The sequence below is a fragment of the Passer domesticus genome, chromosome Z (genome assembly GCF_036417665.1).
Source record: "Passer domesticus isolate bPasDom1 chromosome Z, bPasDom1.hap1, whole genome shotgun sequence".
Lineage (NCBI taxonomy): Eukaryota > Metazoa > Chordata > Aves > Passeriformes > Passeridae > Passer > Passer domesticus.
In genome coordinates, this window is record NC_087512.1 from 49,318,791 (window position 1) to 49,332,396 (window position 13,606).

At 49.3% G+C, this 13,606-nt stretch overlaps 1 protein-coding gene and 1 long non-coding RNA gene across 2 annotated transcripts; both read left to right on the forward strand.

The window, feature by feature from the left end:
- The first annotated feature begins 237 nt into the window (after positions 1 to 237).
- LOC135291223 (uncharacterized) lies at positions 238 to 5,821 on the forward strand. The gene is made up of 4 exons (XM_064405253.1): positions 238 to 991; positions 1,621 to 1,968; positions 2,807 to 2,973; positions 3,962 to 5,821. The coding sequence occupies exons 1-4, from the start codon at positions 238 to 240 to the stop codon at positions 4,271 to 4,273; spliced, it is 1,581 nt and encodes a 526-aa protein (XP_064261323.1). The 3' UTR covers positions 4,274 to 5,821.
- A 267-nt stretch (positions 5,822 to 6,088) lies between these two features.
- On the forward strand, positions 6,089 to 7,769 carry LOC135290702 (uncharacterized). The gene is made up of 2 exons (XR_010353486.1): positions 6,089 to 6,284; positions 6,637 to 7,769. It is a non-coding gene; the product is annotated as an uncharacterized LOC135290702 (long non-coding RNA).
- Positions 7,770 to 13,606: the final 5,837 nt, after the last annotated feature.

Sequence of the window (13,606 nt, forward strand, 5' to 3'; positions counted from 1 at the left end):
AGAAATGTGCCAACTCTGCCAAAGACAGGCAGACATGGTGAGATAAAAAGAGCCAGTCTGCTGAAAAGGAGACCAAATGAATGTTTTCTAATGCCCCCTTCTCATCCTTTCCCCAGCCAAGCCAGAGCAATGTCCTTCCTCTCTGTCACCGATGGTGACCCAGGCACGGGATGCACAGTGGGGACAGAGCCCGCAACTGCTCCCAGTGCCTTCGCCACGGGCTTCCATTGCCCTGAAATGCCGTGCCGGGCGCTGCCCTTCCGTGCCGTGCCGTGCCGTGCGGAGCCCGGCCAGCGCCGGGAGCCGCCCCGCCCGCGCTGTGCCCGCGGCCCCGGCTCTGCCGCGCTCGTCCCCGCCAAGTCCGGCCCGCGCCGGGGCCGCGCTGGGCGCGAGCGCAGCGCCCCCCTCCGGCCGCGCGCCGCCGGCGCAGCCGCGGCCGTTGCGCCGCGGGCGTTGCGGCCACAGGCGGCGATCGGAGCCATGGCGGAGCTGCCGCTGCCCGCCGGGCTCAGCGCCAGCGCCTTCCCCGCCAAGCTGTGGCGCCTGGTGACCAGCCCCCGCGTCCGCTCCGTGCGCTGGGACAGCCGCGCCCAGGGGCTGCTCGTCGACCGCTCCCTCTTCGAGCGGGAGCTGCTCAGCCCGGGCGACGCCCACGGGGGCGGCCAGGGGGTGGGGCCGACGCCGGACTCCTTCCAAGCCACGCACTTCGGTAGTTTCGTGCGGCAGCTCAACCTCTACGGCTTCCACAAGGTGCCGAGCCGGGTTGGCTCATCTGAGCCCGGCGATGCCGGGGGCTGGCTCCACTTCAGGAACCCCAACTTTCGCCGCGACCGCCCCGACCTCCTGCTCCATATCAAGCGCCTGACCAGGGCCAACAGGCAGCGGCTGGCAGCGGGGCTGGAGGTGCGCAGCCGCCAGCCCAGCCGCTTCCAGCAGCTCCGCACGGAGCGGCCGCTGGCGTCCTTCCCTGCCGGGCAGCCGCCCAGAGCCGGTGAGAAAGAGTGGGAGCTGTGGGCGCGGAGGCTGGCGTGGGCTGTGGCCGTGGGCCCTGCCCGTGCTGGGGCTGCTCAGCGCAGCTGCCCCGGCTGGCACAGGGGCTGTCCTTGGGCAAGGCAGCTGTGCCGGCAGGGCCCGGGCGCTGTGCCGGCTCTGCCGGGCTGCCGGGGCTGCGGGACGGTCCCGCCGCGGCTGCGCTCACCACAGCCCGGCCCGCTCGGCTGCAGCTGGCCCAGCCGTGCGCCGTGGCTGGCGCTGCTCCTTGCCTGGCCCAGAGCCCTGTCCCGGTCAAGCGCAGCTGGAGGGAGCCTCCTGTCCCTGTAGAGCAGAGGAGAAAGCACCGGGCAGTTGGGTTTCTGGCAGTTGCCTTCTGCCAAGGAGCAGCAGTGGGACAGTTTTCCCAGACAGTTGAACGAATAGGGCAGAGCTAATTAGACAAGGAATTGTTAGTTGAATAGCCCCAGAACATGTGGGGATTTTTTTCTTTCTCACCCTGTTTGGGAGGATGGGAGCTTTTGTCTTTCCTGATAGAAGTACAGTTGCTGCCAAAGGAAACACACCCAAAGACCAATAGTGACGCGGCCTTCTCTTTGCTTCCTTTCTTCTTCCCTCACTGCTACACAGTGCTCTCATACCAGGACCTCACTGCTGCCTCACCTGAGGGTTTACAGCTGCCTCCAGGCCCTTCCAGGCTAAGCGCAGGTGCTCAGGAGTCTGACCTTTTCCTGACATCTCCCAAGAAAGTCTTTGCCTCATCTGGATTTCTTGGGGTTTCATCAGAGGAACCAGGCACCAGCAAATTTCATCTCAAGCGTGAGCTCATCATTCCGCTGGTTCCCATAGACTGCAGATGCCGCCCTGAGCTCACGGTTTCTCTGCGTCCCATAGACCATCACAGCCCTTCCATGGCCTCTCCAGAGGGAAGCAGCTGCACATCTTCAGAGCAGTATTTGCCAGCCTGCAGTTCATCAGGTAGGGAAAGAGTTTCTACCCTTGCTTTCCAAGCAGGTCCTGGTTAGTGACCCTTTAAAGAGTTTTCCTGCAGTGCTCTATCATGGGTAGATCTCAAGCGAGAATCGGGTAGAAAGTGTCAAGTCGCCTAGGAAGAGGGATCTTGAAAACAGAAGGATTTTCTGCCAGCTTTTCCTGTCCTTGGTGCAGATTTGGAGGGTGTTCTGGGCATTTTCCAGACAGCCCTTCTGTAGGGGTACAAGGGCAAGGCAAAAGATATTGCCTAACAAGTCATCAGTGTTAGGTGCACTCCCCTCTTTCTTTGAATGAAGCCAGACTAGGATGGTGAGAGGATATTGCAGAGGTTTAAGACTGTCTGCCCTGAAAATCAAGCCAAACCACTGAAATGAGCTCTGCCTGCCCTAGAAGAGTTGGAGCTGCAGAATACAGCCTCACCCACAAGGCTGGTTTTAGAAAAAACTCACAGTTTAATTTCAGCATGTGTGTCTGAAGATCTGGGCCCTTCCTGGGTGAATCCACTTTCTGTGGTCTTTTGTGATGAGAAACCAAATGTAGCCAAATCCCAAAGCTGCTGGGAAGATGCAAAAGGCTGTGATTATAAAATGTGTGTGTGTCTATATCCCTTTTACAATCCATGCTTTAATCTGTGTACATGTGAATTAGGATAAATATTTTTTAAGAGGAGAACTCACTCCCCCACTCCCCTGGCAAGTCTGAATACATTTCTGGAACTGAGGTTGCTCTGTGCTTCCTGTGATGTTTGATCCAAGGCAGCACTAGAGCTCTGTGTCCCAAAGCCACATTGTGGAGCCTGACCAATGTGTTTGGATTCTTGCAGCCACCCCAGGCACTTCAGGCCCCAGCGCTCCAGCTGGCAGTGCTGGTTTTGCACCATGGACAGCCCCCAGCTGGCTGTGGAATACTCCTGGGGAAGAGGAATTGCCACCACCAGATCTGGACATGGTGCTTGAGACGCTGGAGGAGATGTTTTCTCCCTCTGCTCAGGTAACTGCATTGGACAGGGAAGAAAAGGGCTGGGAGCTGAGAGCTTGTGAATGTTGTTGCATGGCTGAGAAGCAAAGGCTTCTTGAGTTCAGCTCAGTGAATGGACAGGAAAAGATTTGCTTGGTGAAACAAGACTTCCTAAAGAAGAGGGAATGAAAAAGTCTCCCCCTGAATAAGGATGAAGAGGTGTGAGCCTGTGTTGGCCAGGTTTGGGTGCCTGTTTTCCTGGGAAGAATCCCTCGTGCAGGGGTGTTTGTGGTGAGGAAGTGGAAGCTTTGTAGGTTCTAAGAGGCTTTGTTTGGTGGGAAAGAAGAGAAGAGTGATTGGAGAATTGCCAAGTGTCCCGTGCAGGGAGGGACATGCCAGAGGTGCCTGTTCCAGCAGCAGATGTGGGCTGTGCCTCTTTTGGGTGGGAAGGCCAAGGCAAAGCAGGGCTGGGCTGCAGCTGCTGCTGCTGTGTGAGCCCTGCCGGGCGTGTGGGCGCTCCCAGAGCCGTGTGTGGGGCTGGGCTGGAGCTGCAGCTTTCTTGTCCTCTGGGTAACCTGGTGCCTGCAGCCCAGTCTCCATCTGGGAAATCCTCAGCTGGGCAAACTGGCCAGTCTTGCTGTCCATGTTGCAGAGCTCAGTCACCTTGCTCTTGGGCAGCTCTGTGGGAAGAGATGTGTGTTCCCACGCAGTCCCTGCCAAGCTGCAGCCTGTATGAGACTGCTTTGCTCAGGGTTGTGGAGGAGGAGCAAATCTCTGTGCCAGGACTCCTTCCTTAGCAGCCATTCCATGTGTTCAGTGTCACCCCCACGTTCAACACTGTCAGCTTTGACAGCTCTTGGACTGTGTTTGAGAAGTGAAATTGTTTTGACTCTTGAAGGGCTTTGGGGCCCAGAGTTCTTGTTAGGAACAAGGGATTAAGAGTGTGAGGCATGGAGTTGTTGGACCAGGTGTTTGGTGTAACTGGTGAGAAGGGTTTCTTCCTTTCTGTTTCTCTTTCAAGGGGAATATTAATGTTGCCCCAGAGTCTTCAGGAGGGCAGCCTGTGGACAGAGCTGAAGCAGAAGGAGCTTTGCCTGGCACCAGGAGGTGCGGGAACAATTCCCAGGAGCCCGAAGAGCTTGGTAAGGACAGAGTCCCCCTTGGTTTAGAGAGGTGTGAGATGGCTGCTGCGAGCCTGCCTCTGGCAGCAAGGGAGATGAGCAGAGTTGAGCTCCTGTCTGCAGGGCTGGTGCTTCCTGGTGCCTTTAGTTCAAATCCTGCACTGGCACAATCTCCCCGAGCCCTGCCCTCCACGCTTCTCCAGAGGCTCTGACACTGAGTCCTCTGCTGTGGCAAGGGAGGAGGGAATAAAGCTGACCTTGTGGAGTTGTGTCACCAACTCGGGTGTCCCAGTTTTGTGCTGATGTCCGTGGATAAATTTGCTGTAGGGTGTCAGTGCTCTGGAGGCAACACTGAGTGACTCTTGAAGTGAGAGAAAAAAACCACAAGAAAAGGTCAGTGTAGAAGTCTGAGCTGTTTGTCTCCAAGCATTAAATCAATGTTGTACCAGTCTGCTGGTAGGTGTAGTGAGATACATTAAAAATACAAGCAGCAGAAGCTCTGAGGCCAAGCAAATCATCAGTCACAAATCCAGTAGCTCAAGGAAAACCTGAAATTACCCCAAATTAGTGAGAACTAAAGGAGAGATAGAGCACTTTGGATCTGCATGCTTGAGCAAAGCTGGTGCAGCCTGCAGGCCTGCTAGGAAGTTCTTTCCCTCCCAGCTGTTCATCCCAGAGCTGGTGGTTGTTTTGGAGGAGCTGTTGCTCACTGCAGAGGGCAGGTTGCAGACGGCAGGGAACGGTGCTGATTCATAGCTCAGCTTCCAGCAGCCCTGAGCTTCAGCCATTTCAGTGGGGACTGAGGTCTCTCTGTCAGCACAGAGAAAGAACAAGGCTGGGCTTCTTTGTGGCAGCTGGGGCTGCCTGTGTTTCCAGCTCTCATGGGTGCCCTTTGCACTGCAAGGGTTTTGACTTAATTGGGATTCTTCAAAACTTCAGAAATTTTCAATGCTTGGATGGATTCTGACTCTTTAAAGAGCAGGCTTCAAATTGCCAAGTGAGACTCTGCCTTTCAGGCCATCTTTTACAGTCTTTGACACAAGGACAGTGACTTCCAAGAGGAAAGATGCACAGAGGCCAATATTGACCCAGTGTTCCCTTTGCTTCTCAGATTTCCACCCAGGAGGGCTGCCCTGCGTGAGAAAAAGGATCGGAGGGAGAGCCTGTGACCATCGGGCAGGTGGAATCCCTCCATTTATACATAGATTTATAGATTTCCATAGTTCTATTTATATATCCTTGTAGTTACATTTATTGATTTATACAATCCTATTTATATATCCACATAGTTATATTTGTAGGTTTATAGAGAACATATATATATATATATATACGTCTATACAGTTAAATCTATATATAGTTTTTGATGTGATAGAATTATATTTATGTGCATGTAGTTACATTTATAGATTTTAAAATTTACATTTATATACATAGAGAGTAATAATATATTTTTAATATTTTTATATTTATAAATCTGCATCGATATGTAGTTAGAGTTATATGGATTTTTAGATGGATAGATTGATGTTAGTGTAGGTCTAGGCAGTATTTTTACCTCTTTCCCCCTCGGCTGCCTTTTTCACCTCTGGCTTTTCCCCCTGTGCCCCCTGTGTCCCCTCTCCCTGGGCTGGGTCCGAGCTGGCGGCCGGGCCGGGCGCAGCAGCAGTTCCAGCCCCGGATGTCCCTGGAGCGCTGGGAGCTGCCGGTGGCCCCAGGCACTGTCCCCTGAGGAGCTGCTGAAGGACGGTGAGACTGAGGGGCCTGAGGGGGCTGAGGGGGCGGTGGCGCTGAAGGGACGGTGACCCTGAGCTGCTGCTGGGGCTGAGGGCTGTGGGGCAGCCCAGGGCCATGGTGGCACTGAGGTGACAGGCAAGTGGCACAGGCTGAGGGGGTGGCGGGTCTAAGGGGACGGGATGGGTCAGAAGGGACTGAGGGAGGTGAGAGGATTGTGAGGGGCTGGAGAAGCTGAAGGGGGCTGGGGGTTTGGCGAGAGCATGGCGGGGCTGAGGGGATGGAGGGGCCAGCAGGGAGCACAGAGGGCTCCGGGACTGCAGCTCTGCCAGGCCTTGGAACCAATTCCAGAACCTCCACTTTTGCCACAGCTGCAATGAAGACCACTAGGACTGCCGGAGACTGCCGGGAGCCAGCAGGGAGAAGCCGAGGGCCAGCAGCAGGAGCAGGGAGCGGGGCCCTGCTGCTGCCGGCCTGGAGAGAGCCCGGGTGAGGCCCCAGGGCCGGGGAGGCAGGGTGGGGCTGAGGCTGGCGTGGGCTGTGGCCGTGGGCCCTGCCCGTGCTGGGGCTGCTCAGCGCAGCTGCCCCGGCTGGCACAGGGGCTGTCCTTGGGCAAGGCAGCTGTGCCGGCAGGGCCCGGGCGCTGTGCCGGCTCTGCCGGGCTGCCGGGGCTGCGGGACGGTCCCGCCGCGGCTGCGCTCACCACAGCCCGGCCCGCTCGGCTGCTTTCTCTTTCTGACCCTCCTGGGGAGGCTCTGACATTTCCTCTTCCCTGATGGAAGTGCAGCTGCTGCCAAGGGAAACGTCCGCATACTGACTCAGTGTTCCCTTTGCTTCCCAGATGTCCCATCTGCTGTCCCTGTGCAGGAGAGCTGCTCTGCCCGGGGGGAAGAGGCCGCAGGAGAGGCTTTGAAGATGGGGCAGCTGGGGTCCCTTTTCTTCCTGTTATATATCTGTTCATATATATAGTGTATATTATGTAATATTTAATTTCTGTTTACATATGTAGATTGTTATATAGGTATTTATATATATAACAATATATATTTTTTATATATATAAATATTTCTGTGTGTGTGTGTTTAGTACTATTTAAACATGTATGGAGTCATATAGTTGTACAGTTGTATCGATAAGGTTCTAGGTACAAGGTTCCTTGGGGAGGGAATGCAGCGGCGACAGCTAGCCTCTAAGACTCTGACTCCCGGGCACGCTCCGGCCGCGCCGCCGGCAGCACTGAGGGGGGAAGGGCACTCTCCCCCTGGGAGACTTCCTAGGGAGAGTGCTTAAGGCTGAATGCCTTCAGAAGGGCGAGAACCCCCAGAGCCGTTGGAAGAGGAGCTGGGCTGCGACCCACAGGAGAAAGACCGGACCGCGCCGACAGGGAAAACGGGAGGGTTTATTGAAAGTGCGTCGGGCGCGGACAAAATGCTTGCCCGGCAGGGCCTTATAAACAGAATACAATGACCAATCTAAATTTTTGAGAGGAGGGAATAACGCGTAACAAACATCTCGGATCTCCAGTGGGAATAAACTGAGGGTTGAACCCTGACCTCTGGTCCAATCACTCAGTGTCCAAGACAGAAGGTTCTGGATGGAAGGGTATGGACACTGAATAACAGACAGGCAGCCAGGGAGGGATTAGGAGAGATAACTCTAACTGACGGGACAATCAAGGAGAGGGAGAGAGAGAGAGCCCGGGCAAAACCATAAACAGGAATGGGGGGTACAGGAATAAACCAACTTAAAACTAATGCACCCCTACAAGGGAATGCATATTTTTGTATTTCTATATGGGCTGTACACTTGTAGTAATATGTAATAAATTAGGTTGTTAAAGTCCTAATTGATCTTTGTATCTAGTGAGTTGTAGAGGCTGGCAATAAATTAGGTTTTGTTAACTGAAGTTGGTATTTTTATATTTTTACATAGACTGGTTGTAGTAATCTAATAAATTCTTGTTCTTAATCCAAATGGAGATTTGTGTAGTTCTGTATTGTCAGCACGGGTGCAGCAATTTGAAATAAATTATGTTTTTCAATGGAAATTGATTCACGTGAGTTGTAGCCGCAGCTCTCTTCACAGAGAGCAGCAGCTACATCGTGTGTTTGTCCATCAGCAGTGTGGCAATCTGCAAGAAATGCCATTTGTCAGCTGCGATGGGGGTTTTGTGATTTGTGCTACCCCAAGCCATGAGCAGATGGAAATGCTGCAGGATTTGGGCCATGGAAATCTCCGGCCATGGCCAGCACATGCCCCACCTGCACTCAGGCTGGGCACGGGAAGCGCAGATTTGGGATGGCAGCAGAGCCACACGTTGGCTCAGCACTGGCTGCCAAGGCCTGCTGAGAAAACTCCGGGACTCCACTGGGAGCAGAGCTCCTGCTCTGTGGATATGCAGATAATTCAGTCCATGTTTGGTTCTTTACAGACATACACACACAGAGAGCTGTAGGCAGCGCTCAGTAACCCGTGACATACTCGATTGTGGGAACTGAAATGGATATTTCTCTGTTTAGAGGTAGGGGCAGCAGAGTGGTGCCATTCTGCAGCCATCTTGTATCAGGCAGTGGTCGCTCTGTCTAAGCAGTGCAGTTGCAGCAGTCTGTAATGAATTTCCCTTTTCAACTGACATTGGCTTTGGGGCACTTCTCGTTTCCGTGATGAGCGACCACATCAATGTTTGTCCCTATTTCTTCACTGATCCTGAAGCTTTGACGAGTGTGTGACAGGCCGTGGCACCCAATTCCTCACAGGTGTGTCCAGCTGGGGGTAAGAGACCTGTCTTGTCTGTGAAACATCCGTCTGAGGGTATTTGTCTGAGAGTTGTGGTCCATCTCCAGAACCCCCTCAGGCAGCACCCTGGCTAGGGAGGGGAAAAATGTAAGGGGATTTATGGCATTTCTTCTCTTTTATCATGTATTTGCACGAAGCTGTAGCCTAAACTTAGTAAAGCAAAGGATAGACTTTGTTTGGTCATGCCGTGTGGAGCAAATGGTGCAGGAACAGCCACAAGCCAAACTGCAGGAGCAGCTTCTTCTTGGTCCTAACAGGACATTGTGTACAAGAAAGCACCACAATCTTATTGATTCAATGTTGGGAAGGATGAAAATTTGACAAGAAAGTCTCACAGATACGTATGCTTAGCAGAAAGATTTTTGAATGTAGAAGCTGAGGAAGGAATAGAGATGGAAGCAAGTTTTGATATAGAAGAAAAGAATTGCTGTGCCAGTCTTACTGGATAACCAAGGAGGCAAAGGATATGTTAGTTAGAAGGGGTTTTTATGACTTAGAACAAAGGATAAGCCCACCTCAAACAAGAAGATGTTTTTACTAAGCAGAAAGATAGCACAGGCAAACAAGTCAGCAAATGCTGCAAGTAGAAAAAAGGTGTCGGAATTTTCCACTGCAAGAAAACTGAAAAACAACTTCTGGCTTAAACTGTAAACACATTTAGTGATTGGAGAATACTAACATGAATATGGTAATTGTAGTAGTTATGATAGGCTATAGATAAAAGTTAAGGTATAGATTGGTTCTACTGTATTAAGATGCTCAGCAAAGAAAAGTATATAATGCGTTTGTAACCTGAAGGAAGGGTCTCCAGGCCTGCCTGCAGATGCAGCTGACAGCTCTAGGCACAGGCTCTGTCGCCCACGACCCTGGACTGCTCTAACGTCTTGCATGTGATAAACTGCGTTTTGGAAGAGCCGCCTGGAGTCCCGCATCTCTCATTTAGGCTCTTACAATTCACCTCTTAGGTAAAACCACAGTGATTCACCGTGTCAAACTAGCTGGGGATGGAAATAACAAACATCCCTGGGCTGGGGCAGAAGCCTGGGAGTCACACGCTTGGAAAAAGAGAGCTGGCAAAGCCAGCCCAAGGCGCAGGCACGCATTTGGCTCCAGGCAAGAGGGATCTTGTAGTGCACAGCTCGGAGGGACTCCAGGCAGAGGAGCCGGCCGGCGGCAGGGAGCAGCTCCCGCTGTCACTGCCAGGGAAGGACTCGCAGGACGCAGGAGGAGCGGGCACATCGCGGATGGACAGCGGAGCCCCTCCTGAGCCCCGAGGTGACCCCTCCTGCTCCTGCAGTCACAGCACAGCCACCTGCCCTGCAGGCTCTCTTTGCCTTCCTAAGCCTCAAGCTGTGTCGGTGTTTTTCCTTTTCATGAACGGGCCGGGGCTGCTCGGGTACAAGACTTGAGCCTTATTGGCGGGATCAGCCTCATTACATGGTTGAGACAATAGGCAGAGGGCAAAGCTCACGTACAGCCAGCAGCAGCCAAAGATTTCTTTCTTACAGAGCATCTTAAAAACTTTTTAGCCAATAGCATGTTGCTAAAGCTTACAGACAGTTGTTTTAACCGATTACTAAAAGTACACGTACACCTGCTTCACACAGTGCTTGCGTGTCTTCTTTTTATTAACAATACACAATGTTCCATTAGTAAGCGTAAAACTTTCTACTATTTTGCTAAGCATATTTTCCTGCCATCTAAAAGTCTATCTTAGCCAAGCCTAAGACTCAAGCTCTTGTTTAATATCCTCACTTGCTCTACTATTGTAACATTTGCTACTTTCAGACTTTGCAGCTGCAGATAGCTCTAAGTGTCTTGGCTCTTTCTGTTTCTAAGGCCTGCTTTCCCAGCTTTCTAGAGATCTTCTTAGCTTTACTAATTCCTACACAACCCACTGCAGGAAGCAAATCTGATTACAAATGATAGCAATTATACCAGATCAAAACTTGTTGGCCCACTGCTAATACTGGATGTTTAATTTTTTAGACTGCATTAAGTACCATCTGTGTTTCCAAAGGTGGTGCTCCAAATTTAGAACCGTGCATTCTCTCCTTCAGCTGATACACACAAACACACACACACACACATATATATATTTATACACACATATATGTTTGTAATTTTCTATGTTTGTAACATCTGTGTGAAGAAAGGGTAAACTTAAGAAAGTGTACTTTTTTCACAGCAGCACAGTTCCATAGAAATTTATTTGAATTTTTTTCCTGAGGTACCCATATTATAAAGACACTTTGCTAAAACTAGTAAGGATGAGAGTTGCAGGGCTGGTTTAAAATCGAATCCAAATTTGATTTCATTCTGTGCAATATTTCCATTAAATCTGAATAATGCCCAAGACTAAAATACTAGAGTTCTATTTTTTTTTCCCATAGGAAACAAGGCATAGGTATACTTTTGATTTTTCATTTAAATAGAGGAATCCACTGGACTAACGGATACCTTGGAACTTCTTTATCATTTACAACTACCGACAGCTCTCAGGAACAGAAAGATGAAAGGAAGGGAGGAGAGCAAATATTTTAAAGCTATGACCTGAGAGTTATTGTACATCCATCTGGAGTTACTTTACATCACTTGGTTAAATACACCATTACCTAAAAATCATGTATATATGTATTTGGTAAGAAGTATCAACTGAATAAACGCTCTACATAAACAAGTTCTCATCTAATTATTTTTTGCTAGCCTCATGTTCTCTTCTTATTTAGTAAAATCAGGAAGAGAAACACTGCTGTTCTTTGAAAAATTAATCTGTTAAAATATTGACAACCCTGATGTTTGATGTAGGAGTCTACAAGCAATAATTTTAATTGTCACCAAAGAAGAACAAAAGGGACACATCATCTGTGGTAAACACCAGACATTGTTGCCAGTAGGGTTGAACAAACTATCTGTATGATGTTGTACAGCAGTTAACGTGAAGATCTCATCAATGATGGAGATAAGAGACACTGACCCTTGAGGATTCAAAGAAGCATTTGATAACAATAAGAAGAGCTTATCTTGCCCATCTTAGTTATACTTAAAATGTATTTTATAGGAATTTGATTTATACTGATTGAAAACTCATCACTTCTTGTATGTTGCTGAATAATTAATGCTGATTATTTTAGTCTCAGCCCACAGACTTCAAAGATAAACACATTGCTCCAGCTTGCAGTATGGAACCGGTATCACTTGATTTTGTCACTGAAGTATCAGGAAGTGTTGTAAATGACACAGACTGCCATGGCGAGGTATTCCCAGGATCCGGTCAGCACTGCAAGTAAACATAGGTCTGATTTGCAGTCTGGCAGCAAATTTGCTGAGAGCAAACCAAGTCTCTGAAATTGCCATGGCTATAAAGGAGAAAATGTGCCAGTAGAAAAAAGCTGGATAACAGATTCGGTAAGAAATCATAAAATGACAATTAAGCAACGCTATTGCAGAACTGTAAACACAAGTGGCCAGTATCATCATATCCTGTTTAGAAAGGCAGCAAAAGTCATAGTTAATCATTGCATAGTTAATTATTCTCCTCATTCATATGGGGGTTGCTGAGGCAGCAGCAGCAATGCTGTTCCATATCAAAGATTTGTTATTGTTCAGACCACATTCTAAAATCTCTTGATTATCCACGTGCAGCATGACTTATTCTTTCAGCTAATATTTGTGCTCTTGGTAATAGGATAGTGCAGCCATGGATCGGAAGAGGCATTTTAGATCACTGATTTTATGGTTTCCATCTAGGAAAAGTAATACTAAAAAAGCTTTAACATTCTTCACATTTCATTCTTTCAAGCCATCTAAACCAAGAATCACTTTTGCCTAAGTTTTTGTCTTTGCTCTTCTGGGTAGCCCCAAGATTTGCACATGAAGGCTTGCCAAGCCTCTGATAACCAGGTATCTAGAATTTACTCTTGTGGTCTCAGCACAGCCATCTAATACTGCTTTAAATGCAACATGTCCATAAAGAGCCTACAGATACCACCCAAGACCTGCAGAGCACACATGTCCTTTTGGACAGACAAATAAAAAATGGCATCTCCCCTTAAAATTGCTCTCTAACACTCTTAGGCAGCTCCATAAAGTTTCTGTAGTGGGACTGCATGTTCTTTGCGGTCCTTATTTCCCCCACTAAAAAGGAGGTGTATTATTGTTGGTATTTAATAATTTTGGGCTGTACTTTAGTTTCCATGTGCCTGTTCCTCCATAGGAGCTGGGTGTCCAAACTGCCTGTAGAGCTGGTGGAGATCTCATCCTCGGTTCAGGATGCCTTCAAGTGGGCATCTTGTTCAATTTAATCTACCCTGTGGAATATGTTGTGCCTCATTTGCTGCTCCAGAAGGAAAAAGGTCTCCCACACACACACACACACCCCCATGCACACCTCTACAGACATGGGGTTCAGGGCAGGGGTCTCACGTACAGGAGATGAGCTGCTGAGGCTGAAGGTACACTCATCTTCTTTAAACAGATAAATATTGATTAGATATAAATATAGATATAGATAGATAGATAGATAGATAGATAGATAGATAGATAGATAGATAGATAGATATAGATAGATAGATATAAATATAGATATATCGAAATTGATAGATAGATAGATAGATAGATAGATAGATAGATAGATAGATAGATAGATGACATAGATATATAAAGATATAGATAGATATATGAAAATTCAGCTCAGCTCGGAGGCATGAGGGGCTGCAGGAGATGTTGGCAGCTGCAGATCTGCTCAGCTGGCACTTCTGCTCTTGACTCCCAGGATAAACCCAAGAGGCTTTGTTGAGGAGGTCTCCATTGGTGGGAACACAGCTTCATGAGGGGCACTGACTTTGGGAGTCTGACTTCTGAAACAAATGAATCCCTTTCCTGAATCACTGTGATATTTGGCAGGTATGAATGGTTATAGTGACACTCACTTAAGGAGAGGGTCACACATGGATGTGATGTAGCAATAAAAACAAAACAACCACACAAGTGGAATGCACTTTCTGACTCTTTCC